The 27,994-nt window shown below is 34.2% G+C and overlaps 1 protein-coding gene, 1 long non-coding RNA gene and 4 other non-coding genes across 9 annotated transcripts; 5 read left to right on the forward strand and 1 right to left on the reverse strand.

The window, feature by feature from the left end:
- Window positions 1-3,981: 3,981 nt before the first annotated feature.
- Window positions 3,982-8,711, reverse strand: LOC127130706 (ubiquitin carboxyl-terminal hydrolase 9). Its single transcript, XM_051059674.1, has 9 exons — window positions 8,664-8,711; window positions 8,323-8,400; window positions 8,014-8,226; window positions 7,741-7,881; window positions 6,411-6,581; window positions 5,903-6,160; window positions 5,667-5,812; window positions 4,758-4,951; window positions 3,982-4,037 (listed from the first exon to the last, which is right to left on the reverse strand). Exons 1-9 carry the CDS (start codon window positions 8,679-8,681, stop codon window positions 3,982-3,984), a joined length of 1,275 nt encoding a protein of 424 aa, XP_050915631.1. The 5' UTR covers window positions 8,682-8,711.
- Window positions 8,712-16,297: 7,586 nt separating this feature from the next.
- LOC127126718 (uncharacterized) lies at window positions 16,298-27,571 on the forward strand. 4 transcript variants are annotated; one of them, XR_007805078.1, is made up of 7 exons: window positions 16,298-16,468; window positions 16,893-17,090; window positions 17,261-17,306; window positions 18,748-19,005; window positions 19,688-19,817; window positions 20,063-20,182; window positions 27,243-27,571. It is a non-coding gene; the product is annotated as an uncharacterized LOC127126718 (long non-coding RNA). The 4 variants fall into 4 exon arrangements; XR_007805074.1 differs by having other exon boundaries at window positions 17,261-19,005; XR_007805076.1 differs by having other exon boundaries at window positions 17,261-19,000.
- LOC127132888 (U5 spliceosomal RNA) lies at window positions 17,540-17,656 on the forward strand. The gene has a single exon (XR_007806892.1). It is a non-coding gene; the product is annotated as a U5 spliceosomal RNA (small nuclear RNA).
- LOC127132889 (U5 spliceosomal RNA) lies at window positions 19,482-19,598 on the forward strand. Its single transcript, XR_007806893.1, has one exon. It is a non-coding gene; the product is annotated as a U5 spliceosomal RNA (small nuclear RNA).
- LOC127132884 (U4 spliceosomal RNA) lies at window positions 20,925-21,075 on the forward strand. Its single transcript, XR_007806889.1, has one exon. It is a non-coding gene; the product is annotated as a U4 spliceosomal RNA (small nuclear RNA).
- On the forward strand, window positions 21,377-21,537 carry LOC127132881 (U1 spliceosomal RNA). Its single transcript, XR_007806886.1, has one exon. It is a non-coding gene; the product is annotated as a U1 spliceosomal RNA (small nuclear RNA).
- Window positions 27,572-27,994: the final 423 nt, after the last annotated feature.

Raw genomic sequence — 27,994 nt, forward strand, 5'->3', positions numbered from 1 at the left:
ATCAACATAGCAACAACAGCATCATATAGTCATGTCATCGTCATCATTAATACATTTTTATCACAGGAGCATATCACATCATGCCACATAATCAAACACAGTATTAGCACACCCTACTAATATCTATACTACTCAAGACAACGGAAATCGATCCCTCGTATGTCATGCATCAGCTAAGTCACCTTGCTCAGCCGAAACCACTAACAACTGCACAACCACAGCCCAGGAAAACCACAAGTCTGCCCATACGCGTATGGCCTATACCCATACGCGTATTGCCCAAATCCATACGCGTAATGCCCGTCTCATACGCGTATGTTACGCGTATCACATACCCATACGCGTACCAACAGAGACCAATTTCACGTTCAAAACCTCATCTCTTCCACTCATACGCGTATGACATACCCCATACGCGTACCACATCCAGGGATACGCGTATCACACGCGTATGGCGCGTACCAGCGCCAAAACTCCCTTTCCTAAGCCCTCCCATACGCGTATTGCCTAGTGCCATACGCGTATGACCAGAATCCAGTTTTCCAGATCTGCTATGGGTTTTCTCTGCTACGAACCTGTCCAATTCAACCGTTCACAGTCCCAATTTCACACAAAATCACTCATATCACCTAACACGAATCATACCCTATTTTATCTCACAATTTCTAACACTATTGCATCTAATTCTTACGAATTTCCTTCGGTTAAAATCCCAATTTCGTTCATACAATATTCCATCATTTTCAGCATATTATTGTTTAATAAGGTTCAGACCCCTTACCTCTTTGGATTGAAGGAAACTCTGAGCAATCTTTGGCCTTTTCCTCTTCCTTCTCTTTCTCTTCAGCGCTTCTCCCTTTTCTGACTCTGAGGCAAAATACGTGAAAATGAAAACCTTCAGTTATCTCCCTTGGCCTCTTTTACCCAATTCCACTTTTACCCTTCCACTCTTCACATTCCAATTATATTATTTATTTAATTATTATTAAAATAAATAATATCTATAATAATAATAATAATCCAATAATTCAACTTTATTTAATTAAATTAACAAAATACTATTAACTCAATTAAATAATTCTCTTATTTTAATCGGGGTGTTACAAGTATTATGAAAATGCATCTTCAGATGGATTTAATTAAAACAACTCGCGCCAGACCCTTTTCTTTTTCTTCTTCATTTGCTACACTTTCACAAACCTTTCAAAGAGCTTGTGAGCAAGATTCAAGTGCATCATTTTTCAAACTTCAACACTACTTTTACCTTATTGTAATCAATCCCAATACATCCCAATCCCTTTCACTTCATTCAAACTTTCGCGCAACAACTCTCAATCAGTAAGTTTCTTATTTTTTCTCCATATTTTTTAGTTTTTATGCACGTTTTAGGTAAGATAGATTGTTTAAAATGTAATAGTTTATAGTTACATTTAAAGTAGATAGTTTTTATAGCCATGCATTCACTTTTGTTAGTATTTAGGGTTTTTTTTTGTATTTTCTGCAATCATCCATTTTTAAAAAAGATGCATCTTTGAAATTTGTCTTTCTTACTTTATGGAGATATATCTATGAATTTTACTTGCCTTGATTTTGATATGATTTTCTAGTTTGTATTATAGGAACAACGAATGAAAACCATGACATATTGAGGCACAATTTTGTATCTTAACACGCGTCTGGTCGTATGGGGAGGGCAGTGCACTCGAGGCCACGAGTTAGTGTTAGTTCATTTGACGCGGAAGTGTCGACTTCACATGGTCGCTTCTCTCAGACTTCATAAGGTCTCGTGTCTTAGACTTCGACCTCTTAAAGGCACATGTCTCCTGTTGATCATCTAGATTATGAAGCCTCCAAAGCCTAACAAGAGGAACATGTTGTTGCTACTTCCATTCCTGATAGTTTTTCAAGAGGCCCTTATGACACCTCTTTACTTCCTTTCTATGATGAACATGATGCTAGACATGTGTGAGAATGAGATGTATACTTATTTACTTTTACGTCACATATATTTCATACTAATTGAGTTGCGGCTGATGTTGATATATTTATTTTTTACAGGAGCGTGAAAGATAAAATCTGTAAACCATGCCAAACAGATTTTGAACATGGAACAAAATGTTAACACATGGTTTCAAGATGTAATTCGTTACTATGGGCTGACAGGTTTATGTGCCACTAGATACAAGACCATTAACCATGACATGTTGGCAGCTTTTGTGGAGAGATGGCATAAGGAGATGTCATCTTCCACATCCCTCACGGTGAGATGTCCATCACCCTTGATGACGTCTCATGACTTTTGCATCTTTCGATTAGGGAAAAATTACTAAAAATCATCCCCGAATCAATAAATCAGAGGCACTTGAATTGATGGTAAACTATTTGGGAGTTGACCCAGGTGAGCCCCAAGAGGAACTTGATGCCACAAGAGGTGCTTATGCCCAATTTTCATACTTAATGGAATTGTATAAATTCCACCTTGTTGCGACAGTGGAGGTCGAAGGTGATAACGAGTAGGTTTTATTCCACAAACAATGTGCATTGAGGTCATACTTTATGTACTTGGTTGGCACGACAATATTTATGAACAAAAGTGCAACTTACGTCGATGTTATCTACCTGGCATACTTCATCGACTTAAAACGGATCCACGAGCATAATTGGGGGGACACATGTTTGGTTTATATGTACTCCAAACTAGGTGAAACTTCTTTTTGAAAGACAAGAGAAATGACAAGAAGATGCACATTGTTTACGGTAATATAATTGTAACCTTTATTGTTGCTAATATTTTCATAACACTTGTGTTACACTTGTTACTAATATTTCATCTGAACCATTTTTAGGCGTGGATCATCTCTCACTTTCCTCCTATATCCGACTAGGAATCTGAGATGGACTACACTGAGGATTAGCCATGTGCATGCACCTTTGCCCCGTTAAGAAGGAATCAGGTGATATAGTCGTACATGGTGTTTATTGACCGCACTATAGCATATGAGTTATGCTTCTGCCTATACGATAATCACCGTCAGACGCGTCCATTGGATGACATAACCTTCTACTTTTGATGGTTGGATTGTGGGTTGCACCTTATGTATTCATATTTGCCTGAGCAGGTCATGCGTCAGTTCGAGTTTCTTCAGATTATTCTAAGACCTCCCTTCATATATGCTCCTCTGAAAGTTCTCTACAGAGATATATCATACTCGATGATTTCTACAATCATATGGTACCAGATGAGTCATGCAATATGCCAACTCCTGATCTATGGGCTGCTGCACAGAGCTACATCCATTGGTTCTATTAAGTGTCACATCTTTACATGACACCAGATGCCGCAGAAACACCATATAAACTATCTTATAAGGAGACATTGGGAGATAAGCAGGCCAAGGATTACCACACCTAGGACATGTTGCCGATCTATCATCGTATTGTGAAGATTGCGAGAGATATCATAGAGAGGAGATTTTGAGAAAGACAATTATGGTATGGTCGTTGTACATGCCATCTTAGTCGAGGCACATAATGCCTTGGGGTACAAGCGATATAGGAGAAACTGAGGGGGTATATATACACAATTTTTAATTTATATTTATATTTTGGTAATAGTTGTATTTTTGAACAAATTATGTATCGTGGTAACGTTTTCAATAAACTGATTAATGTTTAGATTTGTATTATTGTTTGATTTTATATATGACATGTTTGAATTACAATAGTATAATGAGAAAATGGATGATGCACTGACGGTGTAAACTTATTTTACACTGTCAACTAATGACGACCATGCATCCCGCCAAGTCAGACTGGAAATTTTAAAGTACTTGTATGACATGACAAAATGATATATTTCTATTGGATGACAGTGTAAAACTTTTTTACATTGTCAGAGCATCACCATCAAATCCTAGTATAATTAACATAGTGTTATGATATCCTTAGTATGAATGGTTTAAAAATATCAATTTGAGACACTTACTGCCAAGGGAAAAACTCCCAAATGCTTTCAAGGGTTATTTTGGGGGATGCATCTACGAAATCAACCATAACAAATTATGAAGATGCAGCTCCAAACCATTTTTTGATAAATTAGGGGTGAATGGTTCACTTGTAAAGCACATAGTGCATTCAGGGGTTAATTTGAAGATGCATCTTTGTAATTGTTTTGAGGTGATTCCGTAGATGCATCTTTGGACTATTTTTTGACAAATATGAAGTGGATGACTCACTTGTGAAACACTATGTGTATTTTTAATCGAATATTTTCTTTTACATTTTTAGAAATAAAAAATCATTTTTATTTATTTAAAAAAACTTTTCTTTTCTTTTACAAACAAGACCTTAGACAGCGCTTTTTTTAGCCTTAGACAGCGCTTTAAAGCGCTGTCTAAACCTCCGCTGCTAAAGGTTTAGACAGCGCTTTTTTAAATCTTAAAAGCGCTGTCTAAGCCCCCCCCCCTTAGACAGCGCTTTGGCCAAAAGCGCTTTATAAGACCCTCTTATTTTAAATTTTTTAGGTATACCTTAGACAGCGCTTTTGAAAAGCGCTGTCTAAGCCCCACCCCCTTAGACAGCGCTTTGGCCAAAAGCGCTTTCTAAGACCCTCCTATTTTAATTTTTTTAGGTATACCTTAGACAACGCTTTTCAAAAAGCGCTGTCTAAGCCCCCCCCCCCCCCCCCCCCCCCCCCCCTTAGACAGCGCTTTTGCCTAAAGCGCTTTCTAATCCCCCCCTTAGACAGCGCTTTTTACAAAAGCGCTCATCACTACCACCTGAGATGAAACCATTTTCCTTCCCTTCATGAGACCTAGTTGAAGAATGTGCTTTTCCTAAAGGTGCCAACATTCTATGTACATATGCCTCAATGTTTGCTCCATATTGAGGATCTTCTACCAAATAAGTAACCAAGGGAGTTCCAAAGATCTTCCTGTCTCCACCCTTCACACTGTCCAGTGAGAGTCAAGATAATTGATAATCTAATTGACTAGAAATAGAGATTAAAGCGATATAATGTTCTAAATCAATGCACTGTGTACGGTGAAATCTAAATAACCGGTTGGGAAATCATGCTATGGCAAACTTCTTTATACTAAGCCACAGCACCAAATGTTTGTGCATACTTTTCCTAATCCACATATAGCAGGTACCAACTTTAGTGGTGCCTGCAAAATTCTGTTAATAGTTGAAATTCCTAATAGTGGAGAAAATGACCAAAGCATCAGAAAAATGATGGGAGTAGTATTTTGGGTTATAAATAAATGTAAGGATAAAAAATTGATTGCATTGAAGAGTTAATGTGTTCAGACATGAGGCATTAACCACCATTATCAATTTCTGATTGATTTATTCCTATTTGTACTTTGGAAGAGTTCAATGGGTAAATCAAACTGCTAAAACCAAACTTTAACAGTCACCACTCAGTTGCTTTCAAGGAGGAAAAATCAATTTAACCAAGTTTATTACAACTAGAGCAGAATTCAAGTAACCAAGACGAATACAAAGGAGCCTTCAGAATAAATTTATCAAGAATTATTTAACCCAAATTTACTGTAATGTCAAGGGCAATGAAAACTATCATATATAGGAACCATGACTCAACAGGGCGTTGTGCCTTTCACATTAAAGAGTATATCTTAACACGCCAAAAGAGGTATACTTACTTATCCGGACATCGATGCAATATTTCTAGTTTTGTTTTCCTGGCTCCATTCTTGAGTCGATAGGCCACAATATGTTCTTCATCCTTGATAGAAGTCAATGACTCTAACGGATTCTCTAGATATCGATAAATCTTATTCTCATAAACCTGAGAGATAGACAATATAAACATTAACAATAAAATAAAATTGAAGTAGAAAAGCCAATAGTAGATCTAACTTTTCTGAGAAACACTCGCCTCTGCAAGCAAAAGCATTTCATCACTCTTCAAACAGCATGCAGTGCCCAATGCTTGGCAAAGATCTCTGCAGCAACCATGCTTCAGAACATTCACTGTGTACGGCATGGGAAGACCACTCCCATCACAATAAAAGACAGTAACTGTCATTGCCCGGGTGACAGTTGAAGGAAGTGGTAATGATAAATACATAAATGGATCAAAAGTAATTGAAATTTTGCCACATTCAGGACAAACCAATGTTGATTTGTATTGACCCTGCATTTTATTCAAGCAAAAACAAAATGTTAAGCTTAAGGAAGATAACGAGTATGTACTTAAAATTGAAACTCTAGTCAAGCTTTAATGGAAACTTAAGCTCAAGAGTTGATAGAAATCAAGAAGGTTTATTGAGATGTGAAGAAAACTCAACAAAGCATGTAGCTACTCAGCTTATCAATGGAAGGGCAACTGGAATTCATCTATTATGCGACTGAAACAAGAACATATGATATATACAAGCACTCACCTGGCATTCATCAACAATCAATGAATCATTCCGAGCCATATGATTTTTCCAACACTCGTACGCAACTTCCTCATCTGGCCTATTATCTGAGTCCTTCATTTCAATGTAAGGCTTTTGTTTCACACGATTCAAATCTTCATGCAGTCCATCCAATAAAAAGGCAAGCAATTCCTACAAAAAAGTAATTCACTTTTCTGAGAACACAGCACAAGAAGCAGAAGTTCAATAGCTTTCAGAAATTAGTAGGAAAGGTAAATTTTAAAATTATAAAGTTGTCCAGACTCAATAAAGAAATGCAAGCAACGGTCAAATTTTCTCATCTCCAACATTAATGCAAACTTGGGGCCTAAGGGTAGGATGCAAATGCAAGTTAAGCAAAAGATGCCCAATTCTCCAGTCATCTGGTAAACTAAGACCTATACATAATGCAGTATAAGATTAAGTTTGCTGCTACCATTTGGATTTTAGTTCTTAGAACAAAGGAAAAAAACTTAACATCACCAAAAAAAAAAACAGATTTACTTCTACTGGCAACAGGGGCCATATATATATATATATATATATTCACATCAAGATCATGGCGGGTGCACAGGGGCCATACAGGTAGAACATACTGGCAACAGACAACTTCAATGAGACCAATAAAAGATCCTACAAATCACAAACCTGTGATTGTGATCTCCTCCTAGTCTATAACAAAAACCACATGGTCCTTAGCAATTTTCTCATAAAAACTCCAAAATCACCCGAATCAACAATAGTTAAAATGTTATGAAAGAAACCTTATCTTTCACGGTAAAAATGTCTATAGTGTAATAAATATTAGAATTTGGATTGGACCTAACTCAACCCTTACAAAACCGACTTGTAAGATGAGACGTGCACTCACTTATAAACACATTGTCAGACTATATCTCATCACGCCCAGAACTGAACATATGGAAGTGACACGAGTGGCCCGATAGCGGTGACTTGAGCTCTTGAAAACTAAAGAAAATGTCAAGTCCCACATAGAACCTTTTGGAAGCCAAATTTTAACAAAGAATTGCTAGTTGCAATTACTTTTAGACCTTCTAATAAGTGGACAAAAATAAAATAAAAAATAAAACGAAAAAGAATGATATTTCAGAGACCCAAACACGATTTCTTTGGCCCAAAATCTAGCTTGATATAAAAAATAATTGCATGCCTCCGTTCCTTATCATAATACATAATATATGATTGAAAATGCCAGTGAACAGAGTTTTTGAGGTAAGTAATAACAGCACTGGGGTTTATTTACTTCACTACATTCCCAAAAATCAAAATTGGCCAAATTGCAGAAACTAACTTGAGAATCATGTTGGTTATAACCACTGAATTGTGGAGCAAATCGGGCCAGCTTTCCCTTGAACGCGCGTGGTGCAATTGCAGTTCGCCCAGAGGACCAGAGTTTCCTCAACAAGTCACCAAATGCAAGTGCTAACTCACCCTGCAGATCAGAGAAAAGTTAAAATGTCAAAATTAATTGCCTTCAAACTAGAACCATTGTGCTACACAAAGTGTAATACAAAAGAGAACAGCAGGAGAAAAAAATAAAAAGCCAACGGAAATGATCACGTACACTCATTCCTAAAGGATTGTCCCTGTTGATCTCATCGTTGTAATCTTGTAAGAAAAATTCAACAAGTGGTGGAGTGTGGACTAAACATTGAAGAACGCTATTCATAAAGCAGGTATTCCCCAAGTTCTGCAGACCTGCTAAACCACCTCTTTCACCTCTATATATGTCATAGTTATCATCCATGGTAGTCAATGATGAACTTACGGAACTTCCCTGATACAAATTAAAACCAGACCCAGTTGAGTGACCATTTGACAAGGTAGGTCCCCCTGCAATTGACACAGATGATCTTGGAGGTTCTAATGGTACCAATGCTAATTCATTTCCTATTGAATGCACACCAGAATGAGAAGAACGATCTGTATCGACTGAAACTTCTAGAAGAATCTGTGAGCAAGAGAAAAATTAGGGGAATCAAGCTTCTATACAAGAACAAATACCAAGCAATAAATTAGGATATAATAATAGCTTAACATAAAATTAAAATAATACCAAAAGAATATTCAGCACCTCACTCAACGTAAAGACACTCATATCACCCTATATTGGACATAAAGTTCCTTCTAATGGAAAACCATAATTACAGTGCATATCCATTTATACTTCAAATCAATCAATAAAAAAAATCTATATAATTCAAAGTTACTCACATCATGGTCCATTGTCATGTTTGCATCCTCCAATGTCTGGTGGTCTGAAACCGTCAGTAATGTATGCTTTTTCAAATTGAAGTAATCCCAAATACAAGCCTAATAAATAGTTTAGAAACGAAAAACGAAGTCAACACCCAAATGTCGAGACACGTACGATTCTTCAAACACGTTCAATGATTGAAACCGAAAAATGGAAGTGTATTCGTGTTCGCTGTTATGGTTTTCGCTGATAGGGTTTCAACGTTCGCAGGAGGGAAAACAAAAGAACAGAGAACGAAAATTGAAATGGAGTCTGAAATTTTATTTTAATTAGACCTTAGACAGCGCTTTTGAGGAAAGCGCTTTCTAAGGTATGCCTTAGATAGTGCTTTCCAAAAGCGCTTTCTAAGGTATGCCTTAGATAGTGCTTTCCAAAAGCGCTTTCTAAACCCCCCCTTAGACAGTGCTTTTGGTTTTATTTTTTTTTTTAATTTAAAGACTTTAGACAGCGCTTTATCAAAAGCGCTGACTAAGGTCTATATTTAAAAGCGCTTTCTAAAAGCGCTGTCTAAGGGGGGGGTCTTAGACAGCGCTTTTAGAAAGCGCTGTCTAAGACCCCCCCTTAGACAGCGCTTTCATTATTTTTTTGGAACATTTTCCGTGTTTTATTTTAATTTTAACCTTAGACAGCGCTTTCTTTTAAAAGCGCTGTCTAAGATGCGCTGTTAAAAGTCATTTTTGGCGTAGTGTAATGCCTTGGGGTACAAGCGATATAGGAGAAACTGAGGGGGTATATATACACAATTTTTAATTTATATTTATATTTTGGTAATAGTTGTATTTTTGAACAAATTATGTATCGTGGTAACGTTTTCAATAAACTGATTAATGTTTAGATTTGTATTATTGTTTGATTTTATATATGACATGTTTGAATTACATTAGTATAATGAGAAAATGGATGATGCACTGACGGTGTAAACTTATTTTACACTGTCAACTAATGACGACCATGCATCCCGCCAAGTCAGACTGGAAATTTTAAAGTACTTGTATGACATGACAAAATGATATATTTCTATTGGATGACAGTGTAAAACTTTTTTACATTGTCAGAGCATCACCATCAAATCCTAGTATAATTAACATAGTGTTATGATATCCTTAGTATGAATGGTTTAAAAATATCAATTTGAGACACTTACTGCCAAGGGAAAAACTCCCAAATGCTTTCAAGGGTTATTTTGGGGGATGCATCTACGAAATCAACCATAACAAATTATGAAGATGCAGCTCCAAACCATTTTTTGATAAATTAGGGGTGAATGGTTCACTTGTAAAGCACATAGTGCATTCAGGGGTTAATTTGAAGATGCATCTTTGTAATTGTTTTGAGGTGATTCCGTAGATGCATCTTTGGACTATTTTTTGACAAATATGAAGTGGATGACTCACTTGTGAAACACTATGTGTATTTTTAATCGAATATTTTCTTTTACATTTTTAGAAATAAAAAATCATTTTTATTTATTTAAAAAAACTTTTTTTTTTCGAAAAGAAGTCGATTATTTTCATTTTTGAAAAAGTATTTTTATTTAAAAAAACATTTTTTTTTTGAAAAAAACGTTCTTGAAAAAAATTGTTTTTTTTTTATTTTCAAAAAATAATAATTTTTGTTATTTAAAAAAAATTAAAATACATATTAATCAAACTAAAATATTTTTTTCTAAACAAATTAGATTTTAAGTCCTTTATTTAATATCATACAAAATTAAAATATAAGGGGACACTTTCTTTTTTAATAGGAGTCTAAAAAAGGCATCAAGTTAGAGAGCTAATTATTAGGACTTTATCATATAAGATATTTTTGACATCTATAGTAAAAACTGTATCTATTAAAATAGACAATAATTTTATTTATTTTATGTCACAGTTTTCATTGTTGCCAAACTCATTTTTATCAAATAACTTATAAGTTATTCGAAATGTAATTTAAAAAAATAGTTTTTTTTCCCGACATAATACATGGGTATTCTAGTCAAATTAAGTGAATTATAAGGGCGAAGGATAATTGTTAGGGTATAAGATAAAGTTTCCTCATTTATGGACATGAATTATGTATGAGTATTCATGTTGATATAAATTATGAGTATGACTCTCATCCTCTGTTACACTTGAAATTTCAACTACTAAAAAGTCAACAATGTCAATGAAAAGACATTTACTGTGAGAAAACATTAATTAAATATCTTTACAAGAACATTAATGGTAACTTGTCGACAAACCAACGGTGAAGAGTCGATTAAGCTGTCGACACAACGAGACATGGTTTAGAGGACTCTCAGGGATAAATCCCCAAGACCCAGGTCGCTGGGAAACATGTTCAGAATCTTGAGAAGGACAATCGACAGAAGCCCCAATTCCATCAAAAAGGACCAATCGACTAAACATCGTGATATAAAAGACTTAGTAAATTTACAAGTCTTTAGTCCTTGACAGATAACATCGACAACACGTTAGAGCAATTATCATTGAGGGTTAGTAAAATAGTGAGAAGTAGTTACCACTCAACGTGGGTTACAGGTAGCATGATCTAACAATACACACATAAATCATTTGTCCTTTGTTTCCCTTTTCTATAACAGGAAGCACTTGGAGAAAATCTCCTCCCATATCATTATTTTTTTCACCAATGGAGCATTGATATTCACAATATCTCACAGTATTCAATCTAATGTTTCTACATAATATTTGTTTATAATGGGTGCTACATCCCAAATGACCGTGTTGGATATTCTAATGAGTTTTGCGAGGTCTCAATTCTTCGTTATTTTGCAAATAGAATGTTGATCTATATCAATGGGAATCCCAAATCAAGAGTGTGCAGTTCCACCAACAAGTAGTAATGTAACGACAATACCCGAGGAAGCTATTACAATGATAATTTCACCATTACGTCTCAAGTTTTCCATTATAGTTCAATAAATGAATGTTTTAGCTGTCCTTCTAAGACCATCAACAATTTTTTTTGACTTTGTTTTTGAGTGACGACGTTCATAATTGTATTTTAAGTACTCATCTGGCCATTATTTAACTTTTCAATAGATTAAGCGTCTTCATTTGGAATTTGAATCGATAACTCTTCGCGAACAATTGTTGGCACCCCCATCTTCGGTTGTTTACATAGTCAACACTGGAAGATCATAACTTTTGATGTTTTTCCATGTAGTAGCAAAAGATTCCTCAATTCCCTCGACAACATGTTTTTAAAGTTGTCTCCCACAACCATGTATGTCACCAGATAATCCTCAACCATGTATTGGTAAAACTCATTAAACAGACCTCTAACAAAAATTGATTCACAAAAAATTAATATAATTACAAATAATCTCTGTAAAACATATGACATATAATTCAACCAAACATTCACGAGTATTACAATTCACCCCTATTGTGTTTATAATCAATTTATTATGACCCATAAAAGACTATTTTTTATTCATAAACTCTAAACAAAAAGGGAAAACATTTTCTCAAACTAAACAAACTTGAATTTTGCTTCAAAGTTTGATTTTAACTTAAAAATAATATTTAAATATTTTACTTCTATAATTGATTTAAATTTAAATGTATAATTGTCCATTTTAGATTTTGATTTTCACTCTTAAAATCTAAATACTTATTTAAAAATTTATTTTCACTCTTAAATTATCATTTAAACTTTATTAAATAATATTTAAATTAATTTATGTAAAATCAACTTTTTTTAACTAAAGACTCTCAAATCTTTATATTTTTTAAAAACTAAATTCAAAGTCATAAAAATTCAGAAAAGCTATATTTATTTTTAATTTAAAATATAAATAAATATGACTGGTTTTACTCTATTTAATAAAAGTATTTCAACCATGCCTCGAATTTTTTTTTTAATATTCAGAATTTTTAAATTTTTTTCAAAAATACACATTTTTTTAAAAAAATTACAAAAATGGGCAATTTTTGCCCTAATATACACCTAGGCGCCACCCTAGTTGGCGCCTACCCTTAAAGGGTAGGGCAAGTCGCCACTAGGAGTGGCGCCTATCCTTAAATCTTTTTTTTTTTTTTTTTAATATATATATATATATATTTTTTTAGAATTTCAAACATTTGTACCATGTTACCCTTATTTAGAGTGTTAAAAAATATTTAGAATTATATAATAGAGTGATAAAGATTATTCACATCTATATAATATGATTAAAATCTTGTTTTTATCTTAAAAATAAAATAAATATAAAATTTTGAAACTAATCAAATCAGAACTAAAAATATATTTTAAAAAATTAGTAAGAGATTATCAAATGCAACAACATGCCACCATAATTGATAGGAGTTATATTGTCTATAGTTTTATTGGAAATAATAATAGTAGTTTATAACACATTGAATTCATACAAAATTATGGCATTAACAAAATTATCTAATCAATTATGAGCCCTCATCAGATATGTTCTACAACCCATATATGAGGTCTGATGAGGACTTAAAGAAGGGTGACCAATTTCGGACCAAGGAAGAGTGTCTGTTAGCAATAAAGAACTGACACTTGAAAAATTGTGTTGCCTACGATGTTATCAAATCAAATCCGGAAAAATACGTTATTGTATGCAAAAATCCGGAGTGTGGGTATAGGTTGATGGCATCGTACAAGAAGAAACATAATGCGTGGGTGATAGGGTCCATATCTCAAGCTCACATTTGCGTCAACACCAACATGACACAGGATCATCGCAAACTTAGCCATGATATGATCTGCCATTCCATATTACCTCTAGTTGAGGCTGACCCGTCACTGAAGGTCAAAACAATTATCTCCCATTGTGTGGTTGTTTTCAAATATACACCGTCATACAGAAAGGCTTGGTTAGCGAAAACCAAGGCAATTGAACTTGTATACGGTAACTGGGAGGAATCATACAAACAACTACCACACTACCTGGCTGCACTACGATTGTATTCACCTGGGACGGTTTCTATAATGGAGACCTTGCCGGCACAATCCCCTGACGGAACTCGTCTAGAAGGTAATGGAATTTTCCATAGACTTTTCTGGGCATTCCGTCCCTGCATCATCGGGTTCACATTCTGCAAACCACTTGTTCAAGTCGATGAAACTTGGCTGTATGGGAAATACAAAGGATCGTTACTGATGGCGGTCGCACAAGATGGCAATTCTAATATTTTCCCAATAGCCTTTGCATTGGTAGAAGGAGAAACGACTGCTGCTTGGAGTTTCTTCCTTAAGAATCTCCGAACGCACGTGACTCCACAAGCTGGCATCTGTGTGATTTCTGACAGGCACGCTTCAATAGACAGTGCATACAATAATCCAGCAAATGGTTGGCATGACCCCCCGTCTATCCATGTTTACTGCATCAGGCATATTGCTCAAAATTTTATGCGGGAGTTCAAGGATAACTTCTTGAAGCAACATTTGATAAACGCGGGGTATGCATTAAACCAACCTGGATTCCAATACTACCGCCGGGAAATAGTATTGGCAAATTCTGATGCAGGGAGGTGGATCGATAATATCGACAGAGCGAGGTGGACTAGATTATACGACGATGGGGTGAGGTGGGGCCACATGACAACAAATCTTGTGAAATCAATGAACGACGTCTTTAAGGGCATACGTAACCTCCCGGTAACCGCATTGGTGAGTGCGACCTATTTTCGGATGGCAACGTTGTTCGTAACAAGAGGCAGGCGCTGGAATGAAGTGTTGCAGACGAGTCAAGTATATAGTGATGCCTGCATGAAGTTTATGAGGCAGGAATCTGCCAAAGCCAGCAGCCATCGGGTTACGGAATTCGACCGCCATGGCCACACTTTTAGTGTCAAGGAAACAATTGACCACAACCAAGGGCTGCCCAGACAAGAGTATAGGGTCCTAATACCAGACCGTTGGTGCGACTGTGGTCAATTTCAGGCCTATCGTATGCCTTGTTCCCATGTCATTGCAGCGTGTTCACACAGCCACTTCGATGCATTATCGCTAGTGTCTCCAATCTACAAAGTTGCAACATTGCTCAATGTATACGACAATCCCTTTCCGGTGGTAGCATTGGAGGCGTATTGGCCAGAGTATGACGGGGAAATTGTTTGGCACAACGAATCGATGCGGCGGAATAAAAGTGGTCGCCCAAATAGCAGGCGCATTAGAACTGAAATGGACGTCGCAGAGAAAATGCAGAGGAAGTGTAGCATATGTAGACAACTAGGGCATAATAAGAACAAATGTCCATATCGTGGATCTAGTTCCACAACTTAGTTTTCATATTCATAAATCTGTGTACCAAAATCATTTTAAATTAAAGTTTACTTTTTATTCCAAATAGAAGATGACACTTGAACAACAAACACAAACATCTAACATTACAACACCAATTACTAAAACAAAAACAAAAACAAATACTGGAACAAAAACAAGTACTAAAACAAGAACAAGTACTAGAACAATAACAAATACAACAACAACATGACAAACAACCATTAAAATCTAAGAAATTACAACAGTTAACACTATGTCGTCTGATCCATGCATCATTTGGATGCAATCAATGTCGCTTTCAACTTCAACCCACCAACGTATCGTTTCTCCAGTTTCAAATGAGAACCTTGTTCTAAGCCTCTGAATCCTTCTGATGACTTCACCAGGTTGGTAATCTCCCTCTAACCAAGACATCAAGGACCTTTTTAGTTGGTCCAACGAACGGATGTTCCAAAATTTCATCTCCATTGGAGGTTTCAAAGGCGAGAAAATAACATGCCCATCCCTTTTTAAGATTACTGGTTCAGGATCCGGGCGCCTTGATGATGTTCGCTGCCATGACGACGGTCTTGGGGATGCCATGAACTCAACTTGATAGAGAAGGTGATAGGAAATAGTGGTGAAGAAAATGCAAGGAAATAACACTTTATTTATAGGAAAAGATCTGGGTTGTACACCAGTCTACTTAACCCTAATTAGTGTCGCACTTGATTAATTAATCTTATGGGGAATTAGGGTTTCAATTAGGTCATAACTACCAAACTCTAATTATAACCGATCAATAAACCCTAATTATAATTGATAAATTAACCTTAACATGATTAACCCTAATTCTTCCAAAAAATTTTAAATAATAATAATTACTTATAAATTAAATTAATATATATATAAATTAATATATATATATATATATATATATATATATATATATATATATATATATATATATATATATATATATATATATATATATATATATATATATATATATATATATATATATATATATCTTGTAAATAATTTTATTTATATATATGTGTTAATATAAATTAATATAATTTATAAAAAATATAAATTCATAAATTAAAAAATTATTTTTAAAAAAAAAAAATTTTTTTTTTTAAAAAAAAATTAAGAAAAAAAAAAATATTTAAGGGTAGGCGCCACTCCTAGTGGCGACTTGCCCTACCCAGGGTAGGCGCCAACTAGGGTGGCGCCCATGTAGAGAACTAGGGCAAAAATTGCCCATTTTGGTAATTTTTTGAAAAAAATGGATATTTTTGAAATTTTTTTAAAAAATCTGATTATTTAAAAAAAAAATTCTCCATGCCTCACAATTCAATATTATCCCATTGTTGTTTTGAACATAGTTACTACGTGGCAACCGGCGAGTCACCACTCACAAACGAAAATAGTAAAACACTTCACCAAACCAACAAATAGAAAAGGCACTTTAATATGATGCGCGAAGCTACAAGAATCTTCCATGTTCTCTTTCTGAAGCAAGGTAAACAGTATCATTCCCATCTCAAAAAATATAGTTTTTTTCCTTCTGATTAGATTTTTTGGGAATCATTTCGGAGCAGCGATTTTTTTGGACTTTGAAAATCATAATCAAATCACTATATGATTATTGTACAAAATAAGGTGTTTAATAACTTCATAGACCATTGTTGACTTGATTTATGGAAGATAATGAGTTGTTATCTGTTGATTACTAGTGTTCTCGAGATGTTAGTTTATGCAATTCAATGTTTGCTATATTCACAATCAGTGTATGCAAAAAGTACAAAAAGTGGTACCATTGTCACTGAAGATAAAAAACCTAGCTTATAATCCTGACTTGTTCGTGATGTTTGTTCCCTCCATCACTTCCTTTGCCGCATATGAGTTTTGACTCATTTGAATGTATTTCTTCTGTTTACAAGCAGTTTGATATACACTGACCTCTGCACTTTCAATTGAGCTCTGAAGAGCTGATGAGTGAGCTAAGCTAGTTGTCAACTAATGTCCACATGATGCCTAATTTTTTATGAAGAGAATCCATAACTGTACTTGGAGTTCAAAGGTATCGACGTGAGTCTTGTGTACGACACAAATGAGGGTTTGGTTAATGTGTCAGAGACAAGGTGAGTATGTTGTTTCATCTTCTATATTTCAATTGTTGCTGGATTGAATTTTAGTTATTAAATTTAGTGAAGCCATTGTTTTGTGCCAATGTTGTCATCAGAACAATATATCTTTTGGTTCAAGATGAAACTAAGTTGTACGTGTTACTTTCATGTCTTTGTTTGGACAGATGTTGTAATACACTGGATCATATAAAGGTGTCAGATTAGCTTCGGGTCAGGATTTATATAGTTGCCAGCTTATCCTAAACCCCTTGTCTTTCAGGATTCTATCAACACTGTCTTTGTCTTCCAATGAAAGCTTCGTATGTTTATTCATTGTAGAGGGTAGAAAAGGTAGAGGGCAAATGAGTGGGTAGCTGACTAAAGTCCCACATTGTCTGTGTGCATTAAAAAAACTAAGCCGATCAGACATAAAATGAAAGGACCTTTACATCTAATTTTCACGAAGCCGTGTGATAATGACATAGCGAACTATTCTTTCGCCTTTTACTAAAGAATACCGTGTCAATGTCACATTTAGCGGCATGCGCTAGTTTTTGGAAGAGTCCTCTTTATTGAGGGCTCTACAACCTTAGTTTAAGTTTACATGTTCTTTGCCAAACATCATTGTTAGCAGGATTCTGCTTTTGATCTTTAGGTTGTGTGTTTTGTTTACTGCCGTTAACAGGTGCAGCATGAATTTGAGAGATAAATTGACGGTGAAGATTGATTATGTATTCAACTTTTCAAAATGCATATTACAACTGAAGAATGCGTTTATATACAAGCATCCTGACGGGACATCGTTTATATTCTTCTTTGAAATAGTTAAATTGATCACCTTGTGCAATGAAGAATACTTATGTTATGAATGTTTAGTGAAGCTGTTGCAATTAGGAGGGGCGCTAGACTAAGGTCTACCCAAGTGGTGGATCCTACATCATAATTTGTTGCTGTGGGGACTGCGTTCTCGCAGACCCTCCTCATTACCTTTAAAAATCAAAATCATGGTTGGCTAGTACTAGGGAGTTTTTTCGGTAGTTTGACAAAGCTATTTTTAAACATGTTTCATTGAAAGAAACTAAACATAGTGGCCTCAAAAGTCAAATTTAGACCAACTGAAGCAGAATGAGAATAAAACTACACAATCTCAGTTGCAACATATGCAGAATAATTTTAGACCAACAAAGAAATTAAAAAACAAACACAAGTAAGAGCTCAGTTGCAACATATGCAGAATCTCTTGCCAATCAGAAACATCAATTAAGACAATAGAGTCAGTGAGATGCACTTCACTAGAAATTTCTGCTATGGCTTTACTAAATAAAAATTGAAATTCTCATATATTAATTTATAGCTCTTTACCACACAATTGGCATTTAGAGTTCTATATCTTTTGAACTTAAACCAACCATATTTGCCTATATCTGGAAGCACATAAAGTTCTACCATATCTGAGTGTTAGTGAAGATAAAAAACCGATTGTTCTCTGCAGTTCATTTTATATTCAAATAAAACTACTATGTGCGTATAATCCCGACTTGTTCACTGTTTTATTTATTCTATGATGTTTATTTTCACCTACGAATTACATGTGCATTTGTTCCCTGCATCATTTCCTTTGCCGCCTATGAGTTTTGACTTGTTTGAATGTATTTCTTCTGTTTACAAGCAGTTTGATATACACTGACATCTGCACTTTCAATTGAGCTCTGAAGAGCTGATGAGTGAGCTAAGCTAGTTGTCAACTACTGTCCACACGATACCTATTTTTTAGGAAGAGAATCCATAACTGTACTTGGAGTTCAAAGGCATCAACACGAGTCTCGTTTACAGCACGAAGGAGGGTTTGGTTAATGTGCCAGATTCTTGCGGAGTAATTTTCAGACACAAGAACCTTTTCTATTGAGGAAAAAATCCAATTGATGGTAAGGTGAGTTCTTATTCATGTTGTTTCATCTTCTATATTTGCATTGATATTCGATTGTTGCCGGATTGAATTTTTAGTTATTAAATTTAGTGACACCACTGTCTTTGTGTTGATGTTGTCATCGGAACAATATTTCTTTTGGGTCAAGATGAAACTAATTGCCCCCGTTATTTTCATGTCAATGTATGGACGAATATTGTAAGACACTGGATCATATAAATGTGTTAGATTAGCTTCGGGTTAGGATATATATAGTCGCTAGCTTATCCTAGACCCGTTCTTCATGATTCTATCAACACTGTCTTTGTCTTCCAAAGACTTTCCAATGAAAGCTTCATATGTTTATTCATTGTAGAGGGTGGAAAAGTTAGAGGTCAAATGAGTGCGTATTTGAATGCAGTACCACATCGTCTAATGCATTATAAAAACTAAGCTGATCACGTATAAAATGAAAGGACCTCTACTCTTTAGAATCACGAAGCCGTGTGACGATGACATAGCGAACTATTCTTTCGCCTTTTACTAAAGAATACCGTGTCAGCATCACATTTAGCGGCATGCGCAAGTTTTTGGAAGAGTCCTCTTCATTGAGGGCTCTGCAATTTTAGTTCAAGTATATTTAATAATTTTTCCTTTTCATACCTTTCTGAATTTCACTAACCTTTTGCGTTAAGCTTTTTTGCAGGATGCTTGTAGTATGAATTTTGTCTAGGATCTTGGCCATTAACAAGCGCAGCTTGTGGAGGCATTGTGAAACTGAATCAGAGAGAGGGTCAAATTGAAAGGAATTTGAGAGATAAATTGACATTGATTATGTATGTATTCAACTTTTCAGAATGCATATTAAAACGGAAGAAAGTGTTTATATATAAACTTGTTATCATCTAACTTGTGGAGCTGAATTCTAACTATGAGTGCTGGGTCGGCCCAGTTGAAAGAAACTAATTGAAACAGAATTCTAATTTTAAGATGCTCGACAATGACTCAGTTTGTATACAATGTATGCCTAATAACCTGTTGCTTTGCGTCAGCACACTAAAGTAAAGCCTGTCTTCTACAGGATTCTTTTGCATGCTAAAGTCATGGGGGATTTTGATCAAGAAAATGGTGTCGTCTTTAAATACTTGCTTAAATAAAAGATGGAATATAGAGTTCTTATTCATGTGCTCTTCGTTGCAAGGTGAGTTCTTATTCATGTGCTATGTTTGTGTTGAAATTCAGTTATCACTAAATGGGTATGCTTTAGTTATTAAGTTTAATGAAGCCATTGTCTTTGTGCCAATTTTTGTCATTAGAACAAAATATATTATGGGTCAAGATGAAACTACTTCGTCCATGTTATTTTCGTGTGAATGTTTGGCCGAATGATTTTTATTTTTACTATTTTCAATTTTAGACAATAATTTTACAAACTGCAATATTATGAGTGACAATATTTTTTAATATAATAGGAGTATGCATCACAATGAGTTTAATATAATAGGACAAATTTTTAATACAATAGCCCTATTCATTGAGGGTTATTGTTGTATATACTGTATTGAGTCGCAATATAAATTGAGAATTGAGAAGGGCTATCACTCTTTGGTTAAATTTTCACTGTATGCACTTGAGAAGGGTTTATCACTCTTCAGCCAAATTTCCACTATATGCAACTGAAAGTATCTGAAGCTAGTATAGTTTGGTCTTGAATATTTTGTCATTTGTGTATATGAAAAATTACCATTGTAAATGCACTGAGAAATTAAAGAGATGAAGTAGCTGGATAAGTTGCTTGCAGTATAATATTTTGTTTTGCGAGTTGAAGATTGTCAGCATGTGGCTGAATTAGAAGGAAGTAAAATTGAAGAACTTTGGTACTGGTTTGGAGACTGGATTCTTTTTACTACTATAATGTTATTGCTCGATGTAAATATTTGCTTGTCTTTGCGCTTGTGGCAATGAAACAGCTAGTGAGATTCTAACCGAGGCACGTCTATTACTGGTTGAAAACTATATTCAAACCCCCTCTTAAGGGTAAAGTCCTACAAATTTTGTTCTATCCTTTAAAATTTATTTTAAGTACTATATTGCAACTTAAGATTACAGTAGTAAAATAGCCCAGTCACCAAACCAAACGAGTACCATAGTTTTTGAATTTTACTTCATTCTCATCAAGCCACATTTACAATCTTCAACTCCCACAAACAGTCCCAAACAACTGTTTGGTTTTCTCTTTCACTACTTTTTCCAGACTAAAAACTTCAATGGTCTTGTGTTATCTTTTAGAGTGACACTTCAATGGTCTCGTGTTTTGTGAGTCCCACATCAGAATTATTAAAGTGAATAGTATGAAACATCAAGTATAAAATAAAAGTATGTGATACATTGCAACATACTTACCTGGATGGGGTCAATGGGTGATCATAAAGGCCCATGGCCTAGGCTAGTGACCTCCATTGCACTTAAGAGGGGTGTTAGTCTAAGGTCTACCCAAGTGGTGGAGTCTACATCATAATTTGTTGCTGTGGGGGCTTGCGTTCGCGCAGCCCCTCCTAATTGAGTTTTTAAATGTTTTGAATCATAGACTCAGCCCCTCCTAATTGAGTTTATAAATGTTTTGAATCATAGACTCTCTGGAGAGAGTATGAAGATAGACCCTCCTAATTGAGTTTATAAGTGTTTTGAATCATAGACTCTCTGGAGAGAGTATGAAGATAGACTTAGGCATAATATATTTAGTAGCCTAAGGTTTTCCCTTATACATGAGGGGAGCTGTTGTGTATATATTTAGAAGAAATACTTTATTTCAAGAACTGATGCAATTATTAAAGTGGTAATGTAAACATAAAATCAAGCATACTCAATTGTAGCTAACTTATCAAAGTATTATGAGATACAATTTAAAAATGGAAAAAAGACAACATGAACAACATTCAACACCATAGATGTTTGCTAGGTGGATATGCAGATCTTTCAAATTGTTGTTGTGGTTTAATCTTTGCATTTTTTTAAACATGAGATTAATTCCTTGTAATATTAACACCTATATCTCTCTGTTGCTAAGTGAACTATTGAACTTAACCGCCTTCACATTCTTACCTCTACAGTATCTCGCTAAAGTCCCATTTTGTTTGTGTCATATTTATTATGAAGTTATTGATTATTATCGGGAAAATCCTAAGTCTCACGCTAATTACATATAGAGTTTAAAAAGGTTTATTTAAAGTGACACTCATTTTTTTATAGGCTGATCTTGTAAGGATGAGTTATGCCAATTTTAATTTTAATAATGATTGATTATTGATTATCCAAGTTAAAAGAAAACTAATTTGAATATATTGATTTTTTTAGTATCTTTTAATTTTTGTTATGCTTTTGAATTAAATGGACTAATTTGAATATATTGATTTGTGTAACGCCTTATTTCCCTACTCAATAATTAATAAATAAAATATAATTCTATCCAAGTAGGATGTCATTTTACAATTCAAGAAGTCTGAATGTTACTTCATTTAATAAAAAATATAGTCTAAATAACGATATTTAATAAAAAATATAGTCTAAATAACGAAATTAAACAAAAGTATGACATCCATAATCTCAACAAATCATTCACATTAAAAGTGGTTCAATAACTACTTTAAATTAAAAGTTACGTAACAGAATAACATAAAGAAAACAATTTGTTCTCCGGTGTTATGTATCAGAGAAACTCCCATAGTAAACTCGACCGATAACAACATGAGGTGAATCTCCAATTACTTGGGTCCTGATTGTATGTACTTTGAGGAAACACAGTCACAACAAACACAAAAGAGGGTGAGAAATTCAGTCATATAATAAACGGTGTATAATAATTAAGAGAGTAGTCTTTATACATCCAAATCACATTCATTCACAATCACATTCTTACCATAACAAATGAAAAAGTACAACATAATTACAATGCAGATCCGACAATATTACACGATGAATTTGGTACCAATTCTCATCAATGGTTCATCATACGTACTCGATTCCCCATACGGAATCCCAAACTCCCCCTTCTGAGTTTCAAATAAGTCTTTCACCCCCCTTCGGATCTATGACTTATCTTCTTTAACTTATCAACAATGAATGCATGATATAGTAATAATACAATTAACACAACAATTATAATAATATTTAGTGATCCACAATCGATCACACAATTGCAACCATGCATAACATAATCCACATTTCTGGACTACCATCAATACAATCAAACACACCCTCCCAATCATTCACAACACATCAAATAATTTGTCAATACGGACCTCATTCATATTCGTCACATCATACACTTCTTTCCACCTGCTACCGACCATTGATAAAATCGTTAAAAATATTTTATACCTGAAACAAAGCTATAGTCCTCTGTTTCAGCTACCCAACGCTTCAAACCCCGCCCCAAAACGATTTACGAGTTGAAAGTTATGATCAAAATCATGCACGAAGGCGTTATTAAAAAGTTGTTTTTCTGAAAATTTCAGCACGATTTTCATCTTCTCTAACCCCAAAACGTCAATGAAATCATCACCAAAAATATTTTATCCCTGAAACAAAGTTATAACCTTCTGTTTCAGCTACCCAACACTTCAAAATGTTAATTGCTTATGGTTTAAGTAAATAGAACATTTTTCTTCCATCTTACATAATTTGAAAATTTGAATTTTTGCTCCTTTGTTGAATTTGAATCCAAAATCCTCACCTCCATGCTTCAACCCATTAAACTTAAAATGCTTCCGAAAGAATCAACGGTGAATTATCAAAATGACTTGGGTAACAAAAAGTCAACCTTCCATGGTTGACTTTGTTGACAAAAAGTCAACCTTGTGTGAATAACTTCCAAATTCTGTTGTTCGTGATATGTACCAACATCATCACTGTGTCTTGACCAAAATTAGGGATCCCAACACTTAGGTCAAGAAAAATCAACAATCACGATTGACTTTGACCAAAAGAATTAACTATAGCACAATGGTCCCACAAGTTTGTTTCAAAAGTGCACCAAGTCAAGAAAATCCTAATCCTTGAAGATTAATAGCATCCTTGGCATGATTCAATATATTATATCATAAGTAATAGGAATCATTTGAATCAATGATTATACATGTGAATGCAATTTCAGATGAATGATCCTACAAATGAATGATTAGGGTCAATGTATGTAGATGGATCCAAGGTTATAAGCCAAATGAAAATGAAAATAAATAGGGAATTTTTTTTGGTATGATAGTTGTCACTATTTAATCATCTTAAACCTGAACGTACGAATGACGATAGCTTTCGAACATTCGATGTAGAAGAAGATTAAATATAAAGAACAAAAAATTTGTCCTTTAAGGAGGAACTAGATGAAATGTGATGAGACCAGTTGTATGATCGAGAGTTTGTTTGCTGGAGATATGAAATGGAAGATAAACTTTGTGAGGACTATTGACCAAAATACTTGGTTAGGGAATAGATCAGTCGTAAAAGAGATGTTTGTTATGTATTATGCAATACTTATGTTTGAATTCATATGAATTTCCATTGATTCAATGCATGTCATTATCTATTTCAAATAAAAATATAAACGACGTCCCGCCGGGATGATTAAGGAAAAGTAGTATACAAATTGAGCCACTGTCGAGCATCCCAACATTAGAATTCAGTTCCAATTAGGTTGTTACAACTAGGCCGACTTCAAACTTTTATCATGACATGTTTGGATATATGGATTTGAAACCATGATTTCCTATAACAAAAAAATCTCAAAACAAATGGTATGCCATGAAAAGGAATGACTCATAAAAGTGATGCATGAATTGAAACTTGCTTTTAATAAAACCAAAATTATATATGCAAATCAGGTGTATGAATGAATTAATGGATGAGGTAATGAATGAAGTTGAAGTGATAAATCCAAACTCTTAATTTCAAACCAAACACTTTAATTGATTTTTTTTTAAAAGTGAAATTATAAGCTATAGGTAAAGAGATGCATGATTCATAGGGAAAATGTCATGAAAAAGATAATGACCAAATGAAATGTTCATTATGTAGTGATGAAAATGAGTGAAACAAATTGATACAAATGAATGAAAGCAGATAAACATTTCTTAACCGAAGCAAACACAAGTAAAAGCTCAGTTGTAACATATGCAAAATCTCTTGCCAATTTTGATACAGAAACATGATGGACTTCACTTAAAATTTATGATATTGCCTTATTATCATTTTATATGTAGAAAACATGTTTAAAGTAGAGCATACATGGTCAGTAGTTCGACTATCGAAAATCCATAAGTCTAGTTACCCAATTATATAACAATATAAAATAGAATACATAACTGTCCACGTGATACCTAATTTTTTAGGAAGAAAATTGGAAACACGAGTCACGTTTACGACACAAAGGAGGGTTTGGTTAACGTATCAGATTCTTGCGGAGTAATTTTCAGAGACAAGAACCTTTTCTATTAAGAAAAAAATTCAATTGATGGTGTGAGTTCTTATTCATGTTGTTTCATCTTCTATATTTGTGTTGATATTCGATTGTTGCTAGATTGAATTTTTAGTTAATAAATTTAGTGACACCATTTTCTTTGTGTTAATGTTTTCATCGGAACAATATTTCTTTTGGGTCAAGATGAAACTAATTGTCCCCGTTATTTTCATGTCAATGTATGGATGAATATTGTAAGACACTAGATCATATAAATGTGTTAGATTAGCTTCAGATTAGGATATATATAGTCGCCAGCTTATCCTAGACCCGTTCTTCACGATTCTATTAACGCTATCTTTGTCTTCCAAAGAATTTCCAATGAAAGTTTCATATGTTTATTCATCGTAGAGGGTGGAAAAGGTAGAGTTAAAATGAGTGTGTATTTTAATGTAGTCCCACATCGCCTAATGCATTAAAAAAACTAAGATGATAATGTATAAAATGAAAAGATCGCTATCTTTTAGAATCACGAAGCCCTGTGGTGATGATATAGCGAACTAGGGGTGTTCAAAACCAAACCAACCCAATAGAAAATTGCAAATTAAACCAAACCAAACTAAAATCGCAAAAAACCGTATTTGGTTCGGATCTGTTTGGGTCATTCTCTAACAAAACTGCATGATTTGGTTTGGTTTGTGGTTTGTATTTTTCAAACCGAACTAAATCAAACCGTATTATGTTACAACTCAAACTTCAATTATCCCACGTCCAATCCAAAACTCAAATTTAGTATGCCTTAACCTTACAATTAAAAACGATTTTCTCTTGCTCACACTTGGAATTTCAATTTCAACCTTCTTAAATCTCTCCCAATAGTATTGCACATTCTTCTCATTTTCTTTACCATGTACGTTTCCCTTTTTCTACTCTAATATTTCATCTCTTATGTTCTTTCTTTTTTATCTTTTATGTTACTATTTTCTCTTTCAATTACGTTTTTATCGCCCGCATCTCATATGTCCTTTTTTTCATCTTTTCTAATCTCTCTTCTCATATGTTTTTTATGTTTTATTATAATGTCTTTGATATTATTTTATTCTATTATTATATATATGTTTTTTATTCCATTTTTGTCTAATCTAATTTTGTGTATATTGAATGCGAAGTTTTTGTCTAAATATGATAAGTTTGTATGTTATTTAGTAATGTATGAATGACTAAATACAAAGTTACGTTGTTCTCTATAGGTGTATGTATAACTCAATAAAAATATTGTAAAAAACCGAACCAACCGAACCAATCCAAACCGCATTGTTTTGGTTTTATTTATAAAAGTCAACCAAACCAAACCGAACCGCATGCTTTTTTCTCTTGCGGTTCGGATGATTTTTATCGTCAAAACCGTCCAAACCGCACCGCGAACACTCCTGTAGCGAACTATTCTTTCGCCTTTAACAAGTGCAACTCGTTGAGGCATTGTGTAGGATTGGTATGTTATTTTAATTTCGGCCATTAACAAGTGCAACTCGTTGAGGCATTGTTAAACTGATTTAGAGAGAGGATCAAATTGAAAGGCATTTGAGAGATAAATTGACATTGATTATGTATTCCACTTTTTAGAATGCATATTACAATTGAAGAAAGTGTTTATATATAAACTTGTGGAACTGGATTCTACAGTTGTAACAAACTAACTGAAATGGAATTCTAATCTTAAGATGCTCGACAGTGGCCAAGTTTGTATAAATGTATGCTTAATAACCTGTTGTTTTGCGACACACTAAAGTAAAGCCTCTGTCTTCTACAGGATTCTTTTGCATGCCAAAGACATGGTAGATTTTGATCAAGAAAATGATGCGGTCTTTAAATACTTCCTTAAATAAAAGATGGAATAATCGTTTAGCTCAATACATCTCCTCTGTTGCAAGGTGAGTTCTTATTCATGTGCTCTTCTGTTTTAAGGTGAGTTCTTATTCATGTGCTATGTTTGTGTTGAAATTCCATTGTCACTAAATGGGTATACTTTAGTTATTAACTTTAGTGAAGCCATTGTCTTTGTGCCAATTTTTGTCATTAGAACAAAATATATTATGGGTCAAGATGAAACTACTTCGTCCATGTTATTTCTATGGGAATGTTTTTTATCTTTACTATTTTCAATTTAAGACAAATAGTTTTACAAACTGCAAATATTATGAGTGACATTTTTTTTAATATAATAGGAGTATGCATCGCAATGAGTTAAATATAATACGACAAAATATAATAGCCCTCTTCATTGAGGGTTATTTTTGTATATTGTATTGAGTCACAATATAAATTGAGAATTGAGAAGGGCTATCACTCTTTGGTTAAATTTTCACTGTATGCACCTTTATCACTCTTCGACAAAATTTTCATTGTATGCAACTGAGAGTATATGTAGCTAGGAAGTCTATCTTTAGTTTGGTCTTGAATATTTTGTTACTTGTGTATATGAAAAAATTATCATTGTAAATGCGTTGAGAAACTAAAGAGATCAAGTAGCCGGATAAGTTGCTTGCAGTATAATATTTTGCC

This window comes from Lathyrus oleraceus, chromosome 3 (assembly GCF_024323335.1).
Source record: "Lathyrus oleraceus cultivar Zhongwan6 chromosome 3, CAAS_Psat_ZW6_1.0, whole genome shotgun sequence".
In the NCBI taxonomy this organism is placed as follows: Eukaryota; Viridiplantae; Streptophyta; class Magnoliopsida; order Fabales; family Fabaceae; genus Lathyrus; species Lathyrus oleraceus.

Bases quoted from the DNA above. Each gene is read 5' to 3' on its own strand.
- LOC127130706 (XM_051059674.1), bottom strand. The intron at 7,882-8,013 runs GTACGTGATCAT...TCTGATCTGCAG, and splicing joins ACAATCCTTTAGGAATGAGT to GGTGAGTTAGCACTTGCATT. The intron at 4,952-5,666 runs GTAAGTATACCT...CTCACTGGACAG, and splicing joins TTGCATCGATGTCCGGATAA to TGTGAAGGGTGGAGACAGGA.